The sequence below is a fragment of the Phocoena phocoena genome, chromosome 15 (assembly GCF_963924675.1).
Source record: "Phocoena phocoena chromosome 15, mPhoPho1.1, whole genome shotgun sequence".
Classification (NCBI taxonomy): domain Eukaryota; kingdom Metazoa; phylum Chordata; class Mammalia; order Artiodactyla; family Phocoenidae; genus Phocoena; species Phocoena phocoena.
In genome coordinates, this window is record NC_089233.1 from 57,928,427 (window position 1) to 57,951,954 (window position 23,528).

At 39.3% G+C, this 23,528-nt stretch overlaps 1 protein-coding gene across 1 annotated transcript in view; it reads right to left on the reverse strand.

Annotated features, from left to right (window-relative positions):
- Positions 1–23,528, reverse strand: part of ATRN (attractin) — a 172,477-nt gene that overhangs the window by 57,919 nt on the left and 91,030 nt on the right. The window contains exons 17-23 of the mRNA XM_065892394.1: positions 22,202–22,387; positions 21,446–21,679; positions 13,356–13,493; positions 10,219–10,312; positions 8,309–8,361; positions 4,477–4,571; positions 961–1,039 (exon numbers count right to left, since the gene is read on the reverse strand). Of these exons, the coding sequence (XP_065748466.1) occupies positions 961–1,039; positions 4,477–4,571; positions 8,309–8,361; positions 10,219–10,312; positions 13,356–13,493; positions 21,446–21,679; positions 22,202–22,387 (879 nt within the window). The remainder of the gene's footprint in view (positions 1–960; positions 1,040–4,476; positions 4,572–8,308; positions 8,362–10,218; positions 10,313–13,355; positions 13,494–21,445; positions 21,680–22,201; positions 22,388–23,528) is intronic.

Here is a 23,528-nt window from a genome sequence, read left to right on the forward strand (position 1 = left end):
CCTTTCTCCAAACAAAGGCTCTGATAATTCAGACTTTTTCTTAAAGACCTCTCCTCACTGCAAGTTTCTGAACCTTTTCTGAATTCTACACAATCTTTTAAGATATGATGAACACAAAGTGATGTGCAAAGTAATGTTTTTATTTTGTTTCAGTCTAATTGATTGTGTTTTGACCAAAAAACAGTATTGTGATAGTAATAATGATGATGAAACATAATTACCATTTGATGAGAATATCCCATGTTTCTAGCACTTACACGCAGGCTCATTTATTATCTCATTTAATCCTCAGAACATTCTACACGGCTGTTTTTATTATCCCATTTCATACCTGCGGAAACTGGCTCAGAAAACAAGTAACAGGGAGAATTCAAATCTAGGTCTCCTGAGCTACATTCTTAACCACTACATCAGGGCCACCCTTTCTTTCTTTAGATTTTCTGCTCAGAAGATCTTTAGTAAATCACTGTAAGATAAACAAGACAGCAAAAGCTGTGCTCTTGGAGTTTTATTTAATTCCCAAAGTACATTTTCCCCTGTACCTACTAAAATCTCATTCTATTAAAAATGTTTCCATTTCTTGAAACTGAGTCAATTGCATTTTCCACTTCTGAAGCATGGATGGAGATGATGATGGCAGCACCACAGCAGAGGCTGCAGCAATGGTATTAATGGTGGTAGTAGGGCAGGGGTCGTGAGCATGTACTGATCTTGATACCATGGCAGGCACTGACAGGTACAGCCAAATTTAATCTACAGTATAAGTATTATTACCTTCTCTTTAAGATGAATAACCCTAAGGGTCTAGAGATAGATTTTAGACACTTGCTCAAGGTCTTCCAGCTAATAAGTGGCAAAAGTGGGTTTCAAACCCATCTGTCTGTCTCCAGAGCCCCTTTTCTCAACTCTTTCTCAATCAATTATCTCCACTCGGAAGGTCTTCTCTAGGTATGTCTTTACCTGAGAAGCTGGCAGCCCAGGTGATGTTGAGGTTGAAGTTTTTGGAGGCATTGATGAACATGTCCAAATCCCTATTTTGCTGATGAGATGTACAAATAATTAGAAAATGAATTACTGTAACAGTTTCCTGATTTTAAAAGAAAGCAGTAGTTAAATTTTACTGCTCTCAACTTTCTTAATTACAAAAAGATACTTTAATGTCTTAAGAGAAACTCATGCTTATAGAACAGCAAAATTTCTAACCTTAACATAAGCAATATACCCCAAACAAATTTCATTTCCCTCCCATAAAAGTATATGGGATTTAGGGACTTCCCTGGTGGCACACTGGTTAAGACTTTGTGCTCCCAATGCAGGGGCCCCGTGTTCGATCCCTGGTCAGGGAACTAGATCCTACATGCATGCCGCAACTAAGAGTTCTCACGCCACAACTAAGGAGCCCGCCTGCCACAACCAAGACCCAGTGCAACCAAATAAATAAATTAGTTGAATTTAAAAAAAAGTATATGGGATTTAATGCTTTATCAAATGCCTAACTCCATGAAAAAGTATCTTTTAAAAAGACCCTCACCAGAGCACAGTGACCTACATCCCGTGACCTATGTTAGGGAATCAGCCTCTTAAGGATCCTCTGGGCAGCCCTTTCCAAATGTCTGAAGAGTAAAACACTTGGTCAAGTGTCTCAATTCATATTAACTTATAAATCAAACCTATGTACTTCTGAACCCATAGATTATATACAGTGTAAAGTTCTCCAAAATGATTTTCTTTTGTTTGTTTGTTTGTTTTTTTGCGGTACACGGGCCTCTTACTGTTGTGGCCTCTCCCATCGTGGAGCACAGGCTCCGGACGCGCAGGTTCAGCGGCCATGGCTCACGGGCCCAGCCGCTCTGCGGCATGTGGGATCTTCCCGGACCGGGGCACAAACCCATGTCCCCTGCATTGGCAGGCGGACTCTCAACCACTGCGCCACCAGGGAAGCCCAATGGAAGTGGTTTTTAAGGAATAGCACATAAAGCTGAAATAAACTAAATTTAAAAACTTTAAATTGTCTTCATCCATGATTAAGAACATTTTTCTCTCATTTTAAGAGAAATATGACAGAATATGTTTTATTACCTTTGAAAACTTTGTATACCACTTAGAGATACAGCAGTTTAAAGAGCTAGTTTAATTTACTGTGACTCTTGGTTTTAATGACTGAGAAAGGTATCTCTGAGGAATGTGTTGGGCCAGCTGGAAGAAGAGCACTGTCAGTAGTGTTGGGTAAATCATGATACTAATTTTTAGTTTTCCCTGAAATTTGGCTAATCCCTTTCTTGGGGTCAAAAAATTGTTTTTCCAAATGAGTCAGATGTTGCATTTTATATTTTTGAATCCAATCCTGCTGAAATTCTTCACATTGAAAGATCTTTAAAACAGATTAGAAAATTAAGATTTTAAAGAGCATTCTTTTGATAGTTTTTACAGCACAAAAATTACAATAGAAGCATTTCCAAACAGCTATTTCCAAAACGTGATCTCCAAACCAGAAGTTTCTCTCATAAAGCAGTTACCTTCTCATTTATTAATAAGGCCTCACAATCGTCTTAAAGGGACAGCTCAAGTGTTTATTTATTTATTGAGCTGCGTCACGGCACGTGGGATCTTAGTTCCCTGACCAAGGATCGAACCCGTGTCCCCTGCAGTGGAAGCATGGAGTCCTAAACACTGGACCACCAGGGAATTCCCTATTTTTTAATGTTTGCTGGTAGCACATTACTAGCAATTACTTCTTTCCCTGGAAAGGATTAATAACCTTGAAATCTTGATGCTTTTGTAAAAGACAGGACACATACATTGTGTAACTATTAAATATTCTGTCATAAGAGAAACAAGGCAGTAAATAAATTTCATGTGTGGTACTTTTGCTATAGCCTTATCCTAAAAAATTAAAAAAATTCTGGTCAGTACAGCCACTGAAATGATATACCAACACAATTTTTCCACAAAACATTTTCACTGAAAGTCATTTATTATTTTTACTTAAAAAGCTATTCACGCATGAGAATGTATCTTCTCTAGTACATCTCTTCTTAATTTTATCATTGAAGTGGAATACAAAAAACAAATCTTACTTTCATTTAATTGTGAACATCCCACACTGGACTTCATTTTACTACTGATTTATTTATTTCTTAAATTTAGCAGTGCTTGTTGATAACATCTGTTACCAAAGGAATGCACTTTGGCTTATTATCATATTATTTTCCATGTATTATTTGTTACATTTATTGTAATTTTTGTCTTGTTTTGTTTTGTTTTGTTTTTTTACGGTATGCGGGCCTCTCACTCTTGTGGCCTCTCCCGTTGCGGAGCACAGGCTCCGGATGCGCAGGCTCAGCGGCCATGGCTCATAGGCCCAGCCGCTCCGCGGCATGTGGGATCTTCCGAGACCGGGACACGAACCCGTGTCCCCTGCTTTGGCAGGCGGACTCTCAACCACTGCGCCATCAGGGAAGCCCCATTTATTGTATTTTTGTAATGGTAAATGGCTTTGTGTATGTTGATGAGAAATAAGAAACCTCCAAGGAGGCTCCTAAATAATTTACCATTTAATTTAATTTAGTAAAATTTCATTATGTACCAGAGTAGGTATTAAATGACTTTATATTTCACTGAAGAAATCATATAGGTGCGTGTTCATATTCTAGATGCTTTACTTTTAAATGTCATGCTGTGTTGGCTCCCTTTTACCTCTAGGTAATACCTCATGGCAGGCTGGGGTTTACCATTAACAACAGTAGATATAAAAATACATTTCAAATAGTTACCTTAGTAATTTCAATTATTTCTGGCTTACTTCTTCACTGTTTTTACCTCCTAATGAGGATAGGAACTCATTCTAGGAGCATAAATGTCACCTCTGTCTTGCATTACTGGTATTAACTTCCATTCTGAGAGAGTAAATCTCGGTTCTGACACTGCCCCCCTAACAGGGAAGTTCCCCTTGCAGTCTCCTTTCCTTTCCTGTATGGGGCTGTGATGGGCTGATGGGCAAACCAAGTATGTGTGGAGTCAATGTCACTCTGTATATCAGATCATGGTAAATCTTAACAACATGGGGCCTCCCTGGTGGCACAGTGGTTGAGAGTCCGCCTACCGATGCAGGGGACACGGGTTTGTGCCCCAGTCCGGCAAGATCCCACATGCCGCGGAGCGGCTAGGCCTGTGAGCCATGGCTGCTGAGCCTGCACGTCTGGAGCCTGTGCTCCGCAACAGGAGAGGTCATAACAGTGAGAGGCCCGCGTACTGCAAAAAAAAAAAAAAAAGAAAATCTTAACAACATGGTAAATCTTACCTTTTAAATACAAAGGAGATAAATGTAGATTCTAACATTTCTTTCCTGTACCTCTAAACATCATCCTGTGGACTCCACTTCTGGAGACCACTGCTAAGGCAGTGCTTCTATCCATAGTGACCAAGAAAAAGTTCCACACAAATTCAAAACAAAGTAAGAAGACTTTTAAATCTTACTTCATCAGGTGTAGCCACAAAATTGATGGCTGTGTAATAGCGGTCATCTTCCTGGGATAGGCTAAAGGTGAACTGATAGTCAATAAGAAGAGTATCTATGGAAAGAAAGAAATGTGTATTTAACAACTGAAACAAAACAAAACAGAATAGGTCTCTAGAGATACAGATTGATTTTCTCATAAACATTCAACAGCCAGGAAAGCACTTTTGGCAAAGTCTGTGGGCAATGTCATTTTGTTTGAGTTAACCCACCAAAACCTCCTTGTATCATCACCCTGGTTGAGATTTTAGGCTCCAAGCTAACTTACCTAGAAATATTAATTGAGCATCTATTTATGCTTAAGGATACAAAGCTATAAATTAATGGTATAAAAGAAACCAAGACTCCAAGTAAAAATGGTTGATTCCAGGTTTGGGGCAAGGAATATGTGCCTCAGTTATCTTATTCTAGAAAGCAAGAAAGCATTCAAAGACTAATATAATGTAGCAAAAGAACATAGCTTGAAAAAGAGCCTACTGGCTAAAGATGGTATAATTTAATTCTAAGAAGTACTGCACAATTCAACAACCCGATTTAAAAATGGGCAAAGACTTGAATAGATATTTCTCCAAAGAAGATATACAAATGGCCAATAAGCACATGTAAAGGTGCTCAACATCAATGATCATTAGGGAAATACAAATCAAAACCACAATGAGATAACACATCACCTGTAGTAGGATGGCTACCACCAAAAAAAGTGTTGGTGAGGATGTGGAGAAATTGGAACCCTTGTGCACTGCTGGTGGGAATGGTGCAGCCGCTGTGAAAAACAGTATGGCAGTTCCTCAAAAAATTAAAATAGAATTACCAAATGATCCAGCAATTCCACTTCTGAGTATATACCAAAAGAACTGAAAGTAGGATCCTGAAGGGCTATTTGTACAACCATGTTCATAGCAGCCAAAGAGATCATAGCCCAATGGTGGAAGCAAACCAAGTGTCCATCAACAGATGAATGGATAAACAAAATATGGTATATACATTCAATGGAATATCACTCAGTCTTAAAGAGAAAGGAAATTGTAACACATGCTACCACATGAATGAACCTTGAGGACATTACGCTAAATGAAATAAATGGATCACAAAAAGACAAATACTATATATTTCCACTTATATGAAGTACCTAGAATAGTCAAATTCATATAGACAAAGTAGAATGGTGGTTGTTAGAGGGCAGGGGAAGAGGGAAATGGGGAGTTGTTGGTAAGTTTAAACTGTTCAAAAAACTGCCAAATGATTTTCCAAAGTGGAAAACCATTTTATATTCCCACAAAAAATTTAAAAGGGTTTCACTTTCTCCACATCATTGCTAAAACTTGGTATTGGCTTTTATTTTTCAAGATAGAGAAATAGAAGTTACCAGATTACAAAAAATTAATTGATATGGTTTCAGGTTTCACATTATAAACTAACCTTTAAGATATAACAGGTTGCCTGGCTTTGATATGGTATCAAAGGATAATACCCAGTTACCTGAAAAGGTTATTAAAACACTCCATCCATTTCTAACTATATGTCTGGTGGGGCCAGGTTCTTTGTGTGTGTACTTTAACCAAAGAGACATAGTGCAACAGATTGAATGCAGAAGCATATATGAGAATCCAGTTGTCTTTTATTAAGCCACTGTATTGGCTTTTGATTCTAGTCATTCTAGGGATGTATCTCACTGTGTGTTTGGTTCTTTTTTTTGGCTGCATTGGGTCTTTGTTGCTGCGTGCGGGCTTTCTCTAGTTGTGGCTAGCGGGGGCTACTCTTCATTGTGGTGCATGGGCTTCTCATTGCAGTGGCTTCTTTTGTTGCAGAGCACGGGCTCTAGGCAGGTGGGCTTCAGTAGCTGTGGTGCGTGAGTTCAGTAGTTGTGGCTCACGGGCTCTAGAGCACAGGCTCAGTAGTTGTGGCACATGGCCTTAGCTGCTCAGTGGCATGTAGGATCTTCCCGGACGAGGGCTCGAACCGGTGTCCCCTGCATTGGCAGGTGGATTCTTAACTGCTGCGCCACCAGGAAAACCCCCTCATTGTGTTTTGTTTTGTTTTTTAATTTATTTAATTTATTTACTTTTGGCTGCATTGGGTCTTCGTTGCTGTGCGTGGGCTCTCTCCAGTTGCGGCAAGCGGGGGCCACTCTCCGTTGCAGTGCACGGGCCTCTCGTTGCGGTGGCCTCTCCCGTTGCAGAGCATGGGCTCCAGGCGCGCGGGCCTCAGTAGTTGTGACACGTGGGCTCAGTAGTTGTGGCTCGTGGGCTCCAGAGCGCAGGCTCAGCAGTTGTGGCGCACGGGCCTAGTTGCTCTGCGGCATGTGGGATCTTCCCGGACCAGCGCTCGAACACATGTCCCCTGCACTGGCAGGCGGACTCTCAACCACTGCGCCACCAGGGAAGTCCCCTCATTGTGGTTTTAATACACATATCCCAAATGTCTAATAATGTTACACATTACTTCATGTGCTTATTGGCAATTCGTCTATCTTCTTTGGTGAAATGTCTATTCAAATCTTTGTCTGTTTTTAACTGAAATTGTCCCCTTATCCAGTTGTAAGAGTTCTTTATATATTCTAAATATAAACTCTTAATCAAAGATACGCTTTGTAAACATTTTCCTTAGTCTGTAGCTTGTTTTTTACTTTTAAAAAAATTAATTAATTTATTTATTTTTGGCTCTGTTGGGTCTTCATTGCTGCGTGTGAGCTTTCTCTAGTTGTGGAGTGGGGCCTACTCTTCATTGCCGTGTGTGGGCTTCTCACTGTGGTGGCTTCTCTTGTTGTGGAGCAAGGGCTCTAGGTGCGTGGGCTTCAGTAGTTGTGGCATGCAGGCTCAGCAGTTGTGGCTCGCGGGCTCTAGAACACAGGCTCAGTAGTGGCGCACGGGCTTAGCTGCTCCATGGCATGTGGGATCTTCCCAGACCAGGGATTGAACCCGTGTTCCCTGAATTGGCAGGCAGATTCTTAACCACTGCACCACCAGGGAAGTCCCTTGTTTTTTACTTTTTAAACAGTATTTTTTAAAAACACAAGTTTTAAATTTTGATAAGTCCCAATAAATGAGTTTTTCTTTTATGAATTGTGCTTTTCGTATCACATCTAAGAACCTTCCCATATACAAGGTCATGACGTTTTTCTCGTTTTTTTCTAGAAAAACACATTTATAGATTCTAGCTGGACATGAATTTTGAGTGGACATTATTTTACCCAGAAAAGCCAGTATATAATTATAACAGAATGTGAAAACATTAGCTCATTTTTCTTTGGTTCCATAATCTGACCTAGTATGTGGATTCTCCTACAGGAAGAAAATGCATTTACCCATAAGGACCTGGTCACCTTGCCAGATTTACTGTTCACTGTAAGTTAGTCACTAGATATTTTATTTTACATATTAGTTCCTAGAGAGGTAGTTAATACAAATCAGTTTCAGAGGGAATAACTTCAACTATATTTTAAGAATTCTGTTTTTGATCGATCCTAAAATATGACATATAATCACCCCAACCAGATAATGACAAATGACATAAGGTTTCAAGAGAATATAAATTAGGAAAGCCAGAGACGTATATCTCTGTACTCTTCCCTGATATCTGCTATGGACATACTGATATAAACCATAACCAGAATGAAAGCAGCTTAAAATAGTATTTACATATGTATTAAATTTAATAGAATGTAACACATCAAATTAGGCGACACTTCTATGGGTGGTTACTATATTCCTATAGCACTTACCATGTTAAAGAAAATAATGTTTTACTGAACTACTTTGCTTCTAGACAAATGAGAACTGCAAAAACACTTACAGTAACACGTTCCTTTGAGAGGGTTTCCTTGGTATCGATTTTCTACTTCACATCTAGGGGGAAAAAAATGAAGATTATTTTCTGTTGTTACTTAAAACAGAATCTACATTCACTTTAAAATCAAGTAGATCTTTTTATATAAACTACCAGTTTTTGAGTCAGTACAATTACATTCTTCACTGTTACTCAAATCAGATGGACTAACAAGACTTTGCATTCATTTTCAATGCTGACTGCCCAGCAGTTCACACCACCACCAACTGATAAACATTTGCCAAAGCACATGAGATAAATTCAAATAAAATAAAATTTAGATCCTATTTATTATCACGAAAAACACATGTTCACTTTTGTATGGACTAAATATTCTTCTACAAGTGCAGTTAAAACATTTTTCAAATTGACTTACCTGTGGTTAGTTGCTAATAAAGTAATTAAGTTTTTATCCATTTTGGAATGTGTGGGTGTGGATGAGACTGTGGCAAAGGCAAACTGTTTAGAAGAGATTATGCCAAAAGATGTAAATGGTGGCTAAGTGGAAGAACGGCTATCTTACATGTGTTTTTCTCCTAGGGCCATCTAGCTGTCTGTTTTTATTACTGCAATAAAATCAGAGCTGTTATTGAAAAAAAATAAAAACATTTTTCATATATTCATTTTTCACTTTTCCTGGATAAATTGAACCTGTTCTTTAAATACAAGTGAGAGAAGGCTAAAAACCAAGAATCACTTAAAAAATAAAAAACCAAAAACAACCCTTGGACATGGTTCATCAGTCTGGAGAAAAAAATAAGTTCTAGTAAAAAAGAATTATTAATTTCCTCATAAATATCATCTATGAACATCAGTAAAACCCAGGCTCCCACTTTACAAAGTGATTCAGGCAGGCACAATAGCTATGAACTGTGAGGAAAGGAGGGGAAAGCTTGGGTCAAGTACTTTTGCCAGATAAATAATACAAGGATGTTGTGTCTTTTTATCTAGAGTGATTATCAGCACTTGTTTATATTTAAAATTTCCTAAAGAGAAAGTCTTTCACTAGACCTACACTTCATTTCTTTGTTGTATACCATTAACTGAAGGCAGGGGTGATTAATTTTGCTCTATTACATTTTTCTATTTAAAGGAACCTAGATTTAAAAATTAAATTTAGAGCTTATTTTATGAGGTTTTCTGGTGAGGGAGAGAGAAACTGGGGAATAATCTCTCTTGTTTCAACTCACCAGGACACTAAAAACAATTACCACTAGCCTCACTATTGATAGATGGGGAAAATGAGGCTTAACACCTCATTTTAAGTGATTTGCTTCAACAGCACCCTACTCAGTGGAGGCACAGCCAGGGCTGAATCCCCACATCTGCCTGATGCTGTTTGCATCCTCATGGATGGGAACCCCAAACTCTTCCCCGAAACATGTTTGACATACTTCACCAAGGAAAATGCTAGAACAGGGAGGGTGTGTTAAAGGCAAGATGACCTCTCTACTATTAGACAACCAAAATGCCAAATAAAATACTGTCCTGGAACACCAGCTCTTCTAACTCTATCTTTTAGGAAAATCTCCTGACATGACAAAAATCAAGTCGTTACTGAAGTTAAAAGACTAATCCAAGTCAGCAAGCAAGGAACTGTCAGTGTCACTCAAACATAAAATTGTGATTTAAAGAGCCATTAAGGAATTACTGCTAAACTGACAACCTTCCCAGTATGGAGGGTGACTAAATTACACCTATCTGAAGTAGAAAGGGCAAAATTTCAAATCAGTCAACTTGGGGATCCCTCAGAGCCCACGGCAACAAGGCCCAGAGAAAAAAGGGTGGCTCTTGGGGTTCAGGCAGTTTCACAGCCCCATGGCCCTCCCTTGATGAGGTGTGGCCTGTGGCAGGAGTCCCGGGAGTGTGGTACTCACAGCTGGCACTCGTCCCCCTTGACACCCTTGGTGGTGCAGAAGCACTTGCCCGTGTTGGTATTGCACAGCGACGCATGCCCATTGCACTTGCATGCTGGGGAGAAGGAAAAGGAAAGCAGGTAGTCACAACTGGCTTAAAAGATTACCACTATTAGAGACTTTCCCTAAAACAAATAATAGTATCTCCACTGGATTCAACAGGAAAGGCAGGTAAAATAAATGCATTCATTTAAGGGGTACAATTCTTGTTTTTTAGCTAGTGATTTATCTCAAATAATGTCAAGGCAACATTAAAGAAGCCAAAGTCACAGGCCAGGAGGAAAGAGAAATGTCAGTGTCTGCTGCCAATGAGGTCATCCCTCTGCAATAGACTTTGCAAAGATCTTTGCAATAGACTCTGTTTTTCACTATCACCATTCTCTCATTCACTCAATAAACATTTCTGAAGCATCTCCACTGTGGCACACAGACTAAGTCCCCATCCTCATAGAGACCTCTGAGCGATGACTGCCCTCTGGGGAGAGGGTTGGTCTGGCTAAGCTCTGCCTTAGCTGAGGAGACTTCTCCACAACGGCCACACTTCTGAGGCAGGATTCCAATGGCAGGTCAGTGCTTCAGCGGCCCTCTAGGATTCACACCCTTGTCTGCCTTCTTCTTCCTTAACAGCAAGTGACTCTTTTCATCTCCCTCATCTAGCCACCAACACATCTCCACCTTCTTTCATCCAGCACATAGGTGTGAGCTATGACAAACTTTATACTTCAGGTGAAATAAATGAATCCTTTTGCTCAATACCTTTTCACTCTACAAACTGTTTTTCTGTGAATAAATTAAAAGTATTAAGCTGGAGACAGGTGTACTTTTAAAAGAAATCCGGTGGGGAAAAAAAAATCCAAAGAAACCTATGAATAGAATAGTGCAGTGGGGAAGAAAATTTATGCTGGAATAAGAAACACTAGCGTTCAACTCTGGGCTCTACTGAGGATGGAGAGAGGTGCAGTGTGTTAACAAAAGCAAAGGCCTAAACTTCAGTTTGCCTGAGTTTGAATTCAGGTCCCTCCACTTAGCTCCCTTTCTAAGTCAGCCTCCTCATCCATGTGACAGGGATAATAACAGTGCCTATCCTGTAGGGTTTTGGGGAGGATTAAATGAGATAACACATGAATAAAACACAGTAAGGATTCAAAAAATCATCGCTGTTATCCATAGCTTAAGGACTATACAATTCTAAGAAGAAAACATTAAAGACTTGGTGTCACTCGCAGTATTTTTAAATCATGCTTTCTATCATGGATTGCGACTCTGAAAAATAAAGCTAGCTCTGAGTTCTGAACAACTGTACTCGGGCCCCACAGATGCCACAGAGGAGAATGTAATTTTTCTAAGATGAGAGCTGAAGATATGGGGACGATGGTACCCTCACAGTGGCACAACCAGGCCCAACAGCTAAAGTCACACATCCTGGATATGGTTCTCAGCATGGCCAAATCTCAGTGAGACCTTGGGCAGGCTACTTGATCCTGGGGATAATAAAAGCAGCACTGTCTCAGGTAGCTACCAGCACAATGCCTTGTATATACTCACCACTCAATAATGTCAGGTACTCTGATTTCTGTCTAATGGATGAAATCTATTCACAAAGAGTGAAAAAAGTTTTACTTAACACCTTTTAATCTGAGCAAGAAATTTTACTTAAGAGTGGTAAGAAAGGACATCAGAAGAGTAATAATAATTGCTCACATCTACCTGTTATGTCCTGCTGACTGCTTTCAACAACCACCCTACTATCCCCATTTTACAGATGAAGAAACTAAACCCCAGAGAGGTTCCACTAGGACACTAACTCTCTTCTGGATGCTCTGGGGTCAGATTCTCAAGAACCATGCTAAGGAGTTTGGAGGTGGGATGTGACGAGTAGGTAGAGATTTTCCTTTCTTATTTATTTTCCTACTCAGACCTGATGGGTCTTTCCACTATAAACTAGAACAAACCAAAAAGTAGTTTATTGGTATCACTTGTCATTTTAAAAAATATAATTTGTGTACTAACAATAAAGTGTCCTATTGCTTACAGGAATCTATTTGACATGTATGGGGAAACATGGGACTACTTAAATCTTTAAAAATAGTAGAAGTATTGAGGAGTCCAGCTCCTGGTTAAAAACGTACATGTGATTTTTGAGGCCGAACCATAGACAATGACAAAGGCTTTCCCTAGTGGGCCATACCAGGAAAGCTGCCCTCCCCACACCAGCCTGGGTGGAAGTCTCTGAGGGGGGCTGAGTCAAGGTCTCAGGTCACCTGGCCGGCCACTCTCTTTCACATATTTGCATTCCTAGCTCAGGAACCTTCATTCCTAGGTCTCTTTATCTGAGGCCTTGGGCAGAGGTCTTCTTCAGTCACCTCTGCTGAGCTTCCATATGGAGGAGGAGGGGAACCTCAAAGAGGCTTTATCCACTCAGTCCCAGGTACTTTTCCACTCTTAGTCCTTCCCCTTCACCCTCCCTCCCGACCCCAGGGGCCATAAAAGGCTTTTTGCTGGGCCTTTTTGTTCAGGGCTCCCTTAACAACAAGTTTTCCCTGAAGCCTATGCTGATCCACTTGACGCTCAACCAGAGCACCATTCCAGGAGGGAAAGTGGAACAAGGGGAGTCAGTGCTTTCTCCAGTGTAAGCCTCTTGCTTATACCATCACAGTAAGTGATTAAAGGCTTAACTCCCTCATTTTTTTCTTTTTAATATTTATTTATTTGGCTGCGCTGGGTCTTAGTTGTGGCATGCAGGATCTTCGTTGCCTCACGGGGGATCTTTAGTTGTGGCATGCAGGCTTATAGTTGCGGCATGTGGGATCTAGTTCCTTAACCAAGGATCGAACCCGGGCCCCCTGCATTGAGCGTGCAATCTTAACCACTGGACCACCAGGGAAGTCCTTCATTTTTGACTAGTTGCTTTAATGGCTACTCTGACACCAGGCAGCTCTGCTCTCTCTCCCCCAACTCAGCTGAGCTCCTGACAAGTATAACTTAAGAAATGCAATATCTGAAACCAAGTGGCTTTTTTCCTCCAAGATATACAAGTCAAACAGATGCATTATGTGCCACCTGGTTTGCAATCAGTAACCCTGAAAAATTTGACTTACGTTGACATTTTCCCCCATTGGTCGGATCACCATAGAAGCCAGATATGCAGGTCTCACAATGCTTGCCCGTGGTCAGGTTCTCACACTTCTCACAGATACTCTGATTAACGCATTTGCTGTGGCCATTGCACTGGCAAGCTGAAAGAAAGAATTTTAAGGGGCTTTTCCTATGGTAGAGCTGGGTGGAGTACGTTCCACAAGATTTATTTGCAACTATCTAAGTTCCTTATTGCTTCTAAATAATCATCAAAACTACTAAAAACTAGTTTGAGAAATAAGATCAAAACATCAAAAAAAAGCTAATTCAGGAAAATCAGAAATATACCAAGCAAGGTGGAAGTCCAGAGCCATTAAAAAAAAAGTTTTTGTTGTTATTAATTGTAAAAATAATATATGCTCATGATAGTAAATTTGAAAAATACAAGGAAAGGGAAAAAAAATCATATACAATTTCACCACCCAGAGATCACCGTCCACATTTGGATCCTTCCTTCCAGTATTTTTTTCTATACAGTTTTACACAGTTGTGTTCATATTAATATTCAATTTTGATTTTTTAAAATGTAGATCACAATTATTTTACCACATTATTTTACCTATCATAAACAAAACTTTAAATGGCAGAATGATTTCTATGAAGCCAAACAGTCACTTAACCATTACATTTTGATATTTAGTTTGCTTTCAATTTTTCATTTTTAGAAAAATAACCATGTTTATAAGTAAACATTTCTATAAGTGGAATTACTGATTCCTGATGCATACAGGAATTTACAACTAGAAAGGCATATGAGGCCTGGACCTCTCAGGGCTGCTCAGGACAGTTGTGCACTGCATACTTCAGGTGGGGCCACTCATGTAGTGCACAACCTGTAAGCAGACCTGTCTTTTTTTCTCCTTAGCTCTATTGAGACATAACTGACATATAACATTGTGTAAATCTAAAGTGCACATTTAAAGTATACAATGTGTTGATTTGATACACTTACTGCAAAATGATGACCACCATAGCTATAGCTAACACCTGCATCATGTCACATAATTACCATTTCTTTTTTGTGGTAAAACATTTAAGATCTGCTCTTTTACAGATCTGTCTTGATTGGTCAATGTCATACAGTCTCCACCTTGACAACTTTCCATGGCCTTGCACCTGTTCTGTTTACCCACCTGCTTTCTACCCCATCCCTGTAGGTATCTGAGTTGTTTTAAATAGACTGCAACTGAAGAACTTAAAAATGACTACATCAAATATTCCACCAAAATTGCTTAAGATCTGGGGACTATACATGTTTTTCCTGTGAAGATGAGCAACTGTGCATATAGCAAAAGGGCAAAGCACAACACCAAAAAAATGTAATACCTAAAATCATTTACCAAAATATCTGTATTCTGGTTCAAGATAAAAAGATTGAACAAATGCTTCTCTCTCTCTTCCCCTTCAAGATCTCACTGAAATTATAGAAGAAATGTAAAAACAAGGGTTTGGGATAAGAGGAAAAGGTGCTATGAGAAGTACTGAGAGATACTTCTGAAGCACTGAATTTCTAGCCAGAACGCCCGAAGTGGGGAGGCACATGGCACAACCATGAACATGCCAAATGCATCCACACACCTGGTCCGTTGCTCCTTCCTTCCTCCACTGTGGAAGGAATGCAGACTATTCAACAACAGCCAGAGCAGACCAGAGCTGGAGAGCCCTGGTACTAGCTAGTCAGCCTCTCCCTTAGGATATCACACCACACCTTCACGACACCCAGGTACTCATAAGCCTAGACATTCAGTTATAAATACAAATCAACCTTGAGGAATCACTAGTATGAGAAAATCATCAACCTAAAAGCACCACCTAGATAAACACACAGAACGACTAACTCTGAAGGAAGGATTAATGCAAGAAACTTAAGAGAATGAAAAATACTAATTTTAGCAAATTCAAGGAGGCTTCAGAGATCACTGCATTCATAAAATAAGAAAGCAAGCTCTGGAACAAACTTTCACAATATTTAGAGACCCTGCAAAATGAAAAGGATAAAACAAAATCAGACACAAACAAAAACCCTTCAATAGATTAAACAGGAGAACACATATAGCCAAAAAGCTACTTGCCAGAAAATATGCCAACAAATTTGATCACTTAGATGAAATAGAAAAATTCCTATAAAATACAGGTTACCTAAACTGACTCAAGCAGAAATAGAAAAGCTGCCTGTATTATACTTTACTTACCTATACTAAGAGATTGAATGAATAATCAAAAATCTTCCCACAAAGAAAAATCCAAGCCCAGATGGCTTCACTGGTGGATTCTACCAGTACTTAAAGAAGAATTAATACCAATCCTTTTGCAAACTCTTTCAGTAAATACAAGAGGAGGGAACACTTCCCTACTCACTCTGAAGCCAGTACTACCCTGGTACCAAAGCCAGACAGTCATAACAAGAAAGAAAATTATAGAACAGACCTATATCTCTCATGAAAATAGACACAAAATACCCACCTAGCAAACTAAATCCAGCAACACAGTAAAAAGGATTATGCATCATAAGCAAATGGGCTTTATCCCAGGAATGAATGACTGGTTTAATATCCTTAAATCAATTAGTATAACATAATATTAATAAACTAAAGAACAAAACCACATCATCATTGTGATACAGAAAATGCATTTGACAAAATCCAGCACCCAGTCATGACAAAAGCCCTCAAAAATCTAGGAATAGAAGTAAAATTTCTCAACCTGATAAAGGACAAGTACGAAAAAACTAAGGCCAACATCATACATAATGGAAAAAGACTGAATTCTTTCCCTCTAAGATCAGGAACAAGAGAATGATGTCCACTCTCACCACTTTTATTCAACATTGTACTGGAATTTCTAGCCAGGCCAATTAGCACCCCTAAAAATTTTTTTTAAAAAGGTATCCAGATAGGAAAGACAGTAAAACTGTCTTTCTTAGTAAACAACACAACCTTGTATATAGAAAACCCTAATCCACTAAAAAACTAGTAGAAATAATGAGTTTAGCAAGGTTGCACAATACAAGATTAACATATTGTATTTCTACATATTAACAATGATCAGAAAACTAAATTAAGATAATTCCATTCACAATACCATGAAGAAGAATAAAATACTTTGTATAGTAAATTTACCAAAATAAGCATAAGATATATACATTGAAAACTTTATAAAACACTGCTGAAAGAAAATAAAAAACTAAAGAAATGAAAGACATTCCAGATTCGTAAACTAAAAGGCTTAATTAATATTGTTAAGATGGTAATATACCCCCAGTTGGTCTATAGATTCAATGCAATCTCTATCAGATGTCAGCTGGCTTTCTGTTGATGTTACTGAAACTGACAAGTTCATCCTAAAATTCATATGGAAATTCAAAGAACCCAGAACAGCCATAACAATCTAGGAAAATAAGAACAAAGTTGGAGGACTCAGACTTCCCAATTTCAAAACTTACTACAAAGCTACAGAAATCAAGTGTGTGATATCAGCATAAGGACAGACATATAGGTCAATGCAATAGAAATGAGAGTCCAGAAATAAGTTCTTACATTCAACTAATTTTCAACAAATGTGCTCCCAAAATTCAATAGTAAAAAAATAGTCTTTTCAACAAATGGTGCAGGGACAACTGGTTAACTACATGCAAAAAGATAAATTTGGACCCCTACCTCACACCATATACAAAAATTAACTCAAAATGAATTATGGAACTAAATACAAAGAGATAAACCTATGTAACCTTAAAGAGAAAACACAGGAGTAATTGTGATTTTTGGGTTAGTCAGGCACTGACTTCTTAGATACAATACCAAAAGCACATGGGATAAACGAAATCTTTTGTATTTCAAAAGATACCATCGAGAAAGTACGTAAAGCAATTATACCCCAATAAAGATGTTAAAAAAAAAAAAAAAAAAGAAAGAAAGTAAAAAGAGGGCTTCCCTGGTGGCGCAGTGGTTGAGAGTCCACCTGCTGATGCAGGGGACATGGGTTCGTGCCCCAGTCCGGGAAGATCCCACATGCTGCGGAGCGGCTAGGTCCGTGAGCCATGGCTGCTGAGCCTGGGCGTCCGGAGCCTGTGCTCCGCAACAGAGAGGCCACAACAGTGAGAGGCCCGTGTACCGCACCCACCCCCCCAACCAAAAAAAAAAAAAAAAAAAAAAAGAAAGTAAAAAGAAACCCACGGAATGGGAGAAAATATTTGCAAACTGTATAACCAATAAGGGACTTGTATCTAGATTCATAATGAACTCTAATACGTCAACAGTAAAAAGATAATGTAATTTAAAACTGGGCAAAGAATTTGAATAGACAGTTCTCCAAACACATACAAATGGCCAACAGGATGCTCAACTTCATTAGTCATTAGGGAAATGCAAGTCAAAACCACAGTGAGATACCATTTCTCATATACTAGAACAGCAACAATCAAACAGACCCAAGTATTGATAAGGATGTGGAGAAATCTGAACCTTTCTATACTGCTAGTGAGATTGAAAAATAGTACAGCTACTTTGGAAAACTTTGTGCCCATTATTCCCTATTTCTTTCCCTGGCCCTAGGCAACCACTAATCTACTTTTTGTCTCTATATATTTGCCCGTTTTTGGACATTCCATATAAGTGATATCATATAATATATAGCCTTTGTATCTGACTGCTTTTGCACAGCATATTTTCGAGGTTCATTCATGTTGCAGAATATATCAGTACTTTATATTCCTTTTTATTGCCAAATAGTATTCCATTGTATGAATGTACCACATTTTGTTTATCCACTCGCTGGCTGACAGACATCTGGGTTGTTGCCACTTTTGTCTATTATAAATAATACTTCTATGAGCACTCCGTACAAGTTTTTTTTTTTTTTAATTAATTAATTAATTAATTAATTTTTATTTTTGGCTGTGTTGGGTCTTTGTTGCTGCGCGTGGGCTCTTCTCTAGTTGCGGCGAGTGGGGGCTACTCTTTCTTGCGGTGAGCAGGCTTCTCACTGCAGTGGCTTCTCTTGTTGCGGAGCATGGGCTCTAGGTGCATGGGCTTCAGTAGTTGTGGCTTGCGGGCTCTAAAGCGCAGACTCAGCAGTTGTGGTGCACCGGTTTAGTTGTGCTGCGGCATGTGGGATCTTCCCGGACCAGGGCTTGAACCCGTGTCCCCTGCATTGGCAGGTGGATTCTCAACCACTGCACACCCAGGGAAGCCCCTCAGTACAAGTTTTTGTGTGGACATATATTTTCAATTCTCTTGGGTATATACTGGGCTATATGATGGATCTATGTTTAACTTTTTGAGGAACTGCCAAATTGTTTTCCAAAGTGGCTCCAGCATTTTACATTCCTACCAACAATTTATGAGAATTCCAGTTTCCTAAATGATGTGGAGCATCTTTTCATGTGCTTATTTGAGTTTAAAGAGTTCTTTATGTATTCTGGACATTAGCTTCTTATCAGACATATAATTTGTAAATATCTTCCTATATCCTGCGTATTTTCATTTTACCTGATATATTCTTGATATTAGTGGAAAAGCACAAATTTAACTATTTCATTAATCAAACCGCTAGTAGATTAGAAATGCAACTGTAGATCCTCCAAAATCTTAGGAAAAAAGGAACAAAGAGAATTTAATCCAGTTCTGTAGATAAAAAGCTGGTTTCTCATTTTATTTTGCATTTTCCTGCTCTACTTCCTTTTCTGAGAATGACTTTATATACTTTTGATAGGAACAGGATAAAGGGAGAAAGTAGGTGATTAAATAGTTAATCCCACTAGGGGACTGTAAGTGGAAAAAAATATGGGAGACCCCTGTAAGTTAATGATCACTCAAGAAAGCAGGTTTGCTTAACCATAAAACTAAGCAGGCCTGCTTAGCAACAAAACCATGCAACAGAAGCATGAGACACGCCCCCAAACAATAAAACAATGGTGGCATGAGACCCACATCCTGCCCAGTAAGCTCGTAAGTTAATGACCCCTAGGACATGCTCTCTGCACACATAAAAAACAATAATTTATGGAAGGGTGACATTCAAAGTGAAAGACCCTTATTGTACTGAAACCTAAAATAATTTTTCCATAATGTCATGACAGTCCTGGCTTGACCATGTAGGGACAAGAAAACTCCCCTGCCCAACCTGGAGGAGGAGCTTATGATGGAAGCCTGATGTCTACTCAAGAACGAGGAAGAAGGTGGTCTTTTCCCCCACCCCATTTTTCCTTTGATTATAAATCTGTAGCCCACTAAGTTCTCGGAGTGTGGCACCCTCTTGCCAGCTCACTTGTAAGCCTCACAAGTGTCCTATTCTAATAAATCCCTTCTTATCTATCACTTAGCATCTAGATGAATTCTTTCTGTGCTGAGATATAAAGGACTGGAGCTCCTTGGAGCGCCATGGCGCTCACCCCCAACCCCCGGGGAAAAGACAACTAGCGGTTTCACTTTGCCCACTTTTTCTGTTGGGTCGACATTCAGCTTTATTTTTCTGGAGGGTAGAGGTTTACATACTCTGGATGATAATCATTTGTTATATACCCTGCAGATATTTTCTTCCAGTCTGCCTGTGGCCCTTTATCTTTGTTTACAGTGGTCTTTCCCTTATAGAAGTCCTCACAAAGAACCCAGTGCTCAGGGGCAATGTCTGGCAGGTTCTTGGAGAAATTCTTATCCACTCATCTCTTGGGAGTCTTTGCACCTGCCTAGCATCTCCCAACTGCTATGGAGGCCCATCAGTACATTCCTGAGATTTACTGAAAGTTTGAATCAAAGGTCAATTTTTCAGGTTGGTTTCTCAGGACAGCTACCATAGCAGGTCTAGGATCAAGGTTTAGGTCAACTCAAGGTTTGTTCCTTCTGGCATCAACCATTGGAAAGGATAGGAAGGAAGGAGAAGGAGAAGGGAAAGGAGAGAGGGAAGGAGTGGGGAGGGGAGAAGAGGGCAAAGAGAGGGGAGGAGGGAGAGAGGGAGGCAGGCAGGCAGGCTGAATTTTTCCTTTTTTCTTCATGTCAAAGGGAAAGAGATGGTTTTCCTTCTCCCTTTTCTTAGAGCATTTCAGTAAGAAAACCTGTATTAAAAAACCCTTCCTGTTCCTTTGATATGTATATATATGTACATTTTTAAACCTAAATAAGCCTCTAGTCAGCACTACAAAGCAGAGATGTTTTTCTTAAGTGCTTAAGAGCCATCTCTTTGAAATGTACACATCAAGGAAGCCAGCCCCCCTCCCCTTGCTGTGGGAATGGGTCCAAACTGTAACCACCTGCTTGCCTTAAAGATACAAGTTTGTTTTCTCCTTTGGGTAAAGGCAATTAACTAACCTCGGTGGCCTCCCCAATTACCAGGTAAATTCAGAATGAACTGTGAAGGAATGTAGAGCAAATAGTGCTGTCAAATCCTCACATGAAGACAAGTTATCTTCATTTTGAGAACATGTATATAATGGATTATATACGCTGGGATATTTAAAAGGGTAGAATTTCCCTCTGTTTTTGCAATCTCATTAGTGGATTGCTGTGATGTGGGCCACAACCTGGTTTAATGCTTATTCAATAATAAAACTGTTTCTTTCTTTTCTACATCTGTGGAGAGGAATTTCTGGGTTGGCAGTAGATTTTATTTTTAATTTTTCCCCTAACAATTGTCACAATGTATTTTTAAGTAAAAAGCAAACTGTAGAACAATATATCATATGCATAGTGTACAGCATAGTATTTTTATTTTAAAAACTATACATCTAGAGGTATCTATATTATACTGTTAAAAGTTTTTCCTTCTAGAGACGAGAAGAGGAATTCTAGTTTTTATTTTACCTACATCTGTAATAGTTGATTTTTTACAATGAACTCATTTCAATACTTTTGTAATGAAAGTTAGCAAGACAACTCACTTAAAGTCCTTAGTATTTTCATTAATTGACATTAAAAATATTTTTCACATGAAACAAATAGTTTCCTAAACTATCTGTTATTTTTTTCTTAAAGAAATCCATATAAATAATGTAGCTTTCAAGGCTTTATTCTTTGTAAATAGGTAGTGAAACACTTGATTTTGGATACACAAGACCTCTTACCTGGACAATGAATGAAAGACCAGTTGTATCTGCTGTCCTCCAGACACATGCTGGAATTGAGAAGGGGCTGTGGATAGGAATTTCCTGTAGGGGCCTGAGAAGGCATTTTCACTGGTCCTTTATAGGAGCCCTCTGTGCATTTCCCTTTGCCAGTATTGCTGGGATCAGTACACCAGCCACAGCCTGGTTGCTCCAAGCAGTGACTACAGGTACAGTAGCCTGAACAATTTTCAGCTGTAAAAAAACATAAGTTACAATTCACTATCATATGTAGTCTTAAATTCATTGTATTCAAATTACCTTTTTCTTTAACAGACTATTCAACTTCTGTGAGTCAAAATTCCTATTCTATTGTGATTGTTTAAATGACATAATAAAACTTTAAAAAGCCCAATATCTCGTCCAACATATAATAGAGACTCCTCCCTTCCTCTCTCAATCTCAGGATGTTTAGAGATCATCTCCTGGAAATAACTTCTTTATGAGTTAGGAGATTAAGATGTCGAAATATTACATGGATTGAGCAATATAATACTGAGGTTGGGCAAATTATTTCTGTACTCTGTGATCTATCCTACAGTTGTTTACTTGTGTCATTGTTCTTCATTCTGTATGCGGGTTCACTCAGGCAGTCTCTGGACAGTCCTGAGCAGGAGGTCAAGTCTGGTCTCATCCCTAGAATTTTCAGAGGCTGACAGCACTGCCCTACACACAGGAGTTGTCACCCATACTGCCTAGAGCTCACTTTTCACTCACGGGGGCAGCTGCTCATGGTATACCACTCCATACACTGGCCAAAAGGGAAGGAGGCCACGTAGGCATTGGAGTCCACGCACTGCTTCATGTTGCTGCACCACATGCACTCGGAGCTGCCGCTGGTACACTCCCCACATGCCGTCCGCAAGGCACATGGTGTCCGGCACTGCTTGGCACTGTGGTTCGCTAGGAAGTAAACCGAAGAGAGACACTTAGAGCTCCCACTATGTCAGCTAAGGTCAAAGGCTTTTCATTGTGGGTTGTGACCCACTAGTGTGTCATGAAATCAATTCAGTGGGTTACACTAAATGAAGAAGAAAATAGCAAGTCTTAGGTCATCAAGTACTATTTAGTCAAGTATATTTATATATTTGGGGGAAAAACAGTTTTTCTTTTCCAAGAGCATTAAGGACAGACACGAGGGAACAAGCTAATCTTTCCATATGAGTAGAGGTTCTAAAGGTCCTTATAATATAGGAGACCCAGGATGAACTTCAGGGGTTTTACAACCCACCTGAATATGCAAAATTGCATCTTTGTATATTCTGGGGGAAAAAGAACCACAGCATTCATTAAATTCACCAAAGCACTCAGGATCCAAAATGGCTGAAAAGTTTCCCTAGATATTATACTTTAAGGTGAGCCCTACAGTGCTATGAATTCTCTTCCACACCTCCGTATTCCTCAGACAAATGACAGTACCTTCCTAAAATAAGACATGATGTCAATGGAGTCCGGCCTCCCAAAAGCAGCCACAGAATTCCAACTACTGCTTGTAAGTACCTCTGCAGGAGGAGGACACTGGTCTAGGGCTGCAAATGCCACCCCTGTGCCTGCCTTTAGGAAGCCTAAATGTGCCTAGAGAGCTTCAAGCCTGTGAAGCTACTCCAAGTGTCTGGTCCTTCAGCACCCTCCTGCAGCTTTATCATGCTGAAGGTTTGCTTCTGCTTCCTGACACAGAGCTACTCCCATCATTTTTCTCCCCACTGACACTATCTTTCTGCCCATTGTCCCTGCAGTGATCTGCTTGCTTTTCTGATCTTTTCTTTGGATTTTTTGTTCTTTCTTCCACAACATTTCCCTGCCAACACCAAGAAATTTGCCTTTCAGAGAAATTATCAATACTTTTTGTGGTCAACAAACCAATCAATCTCACGGTTAATCAGAATATTAGTGTTAGTTATTTTTGGTTTTGTTCATGGCTCACACTATTCAGAGTCAAACACTATTTCCTTCTGCTTTAAAAATTCTGTGTTACACTCTGCTTCATATGCTTGAAATCAATACTCCATCAGTTTTTCATGAAAATTTCATAATACTTAACTAT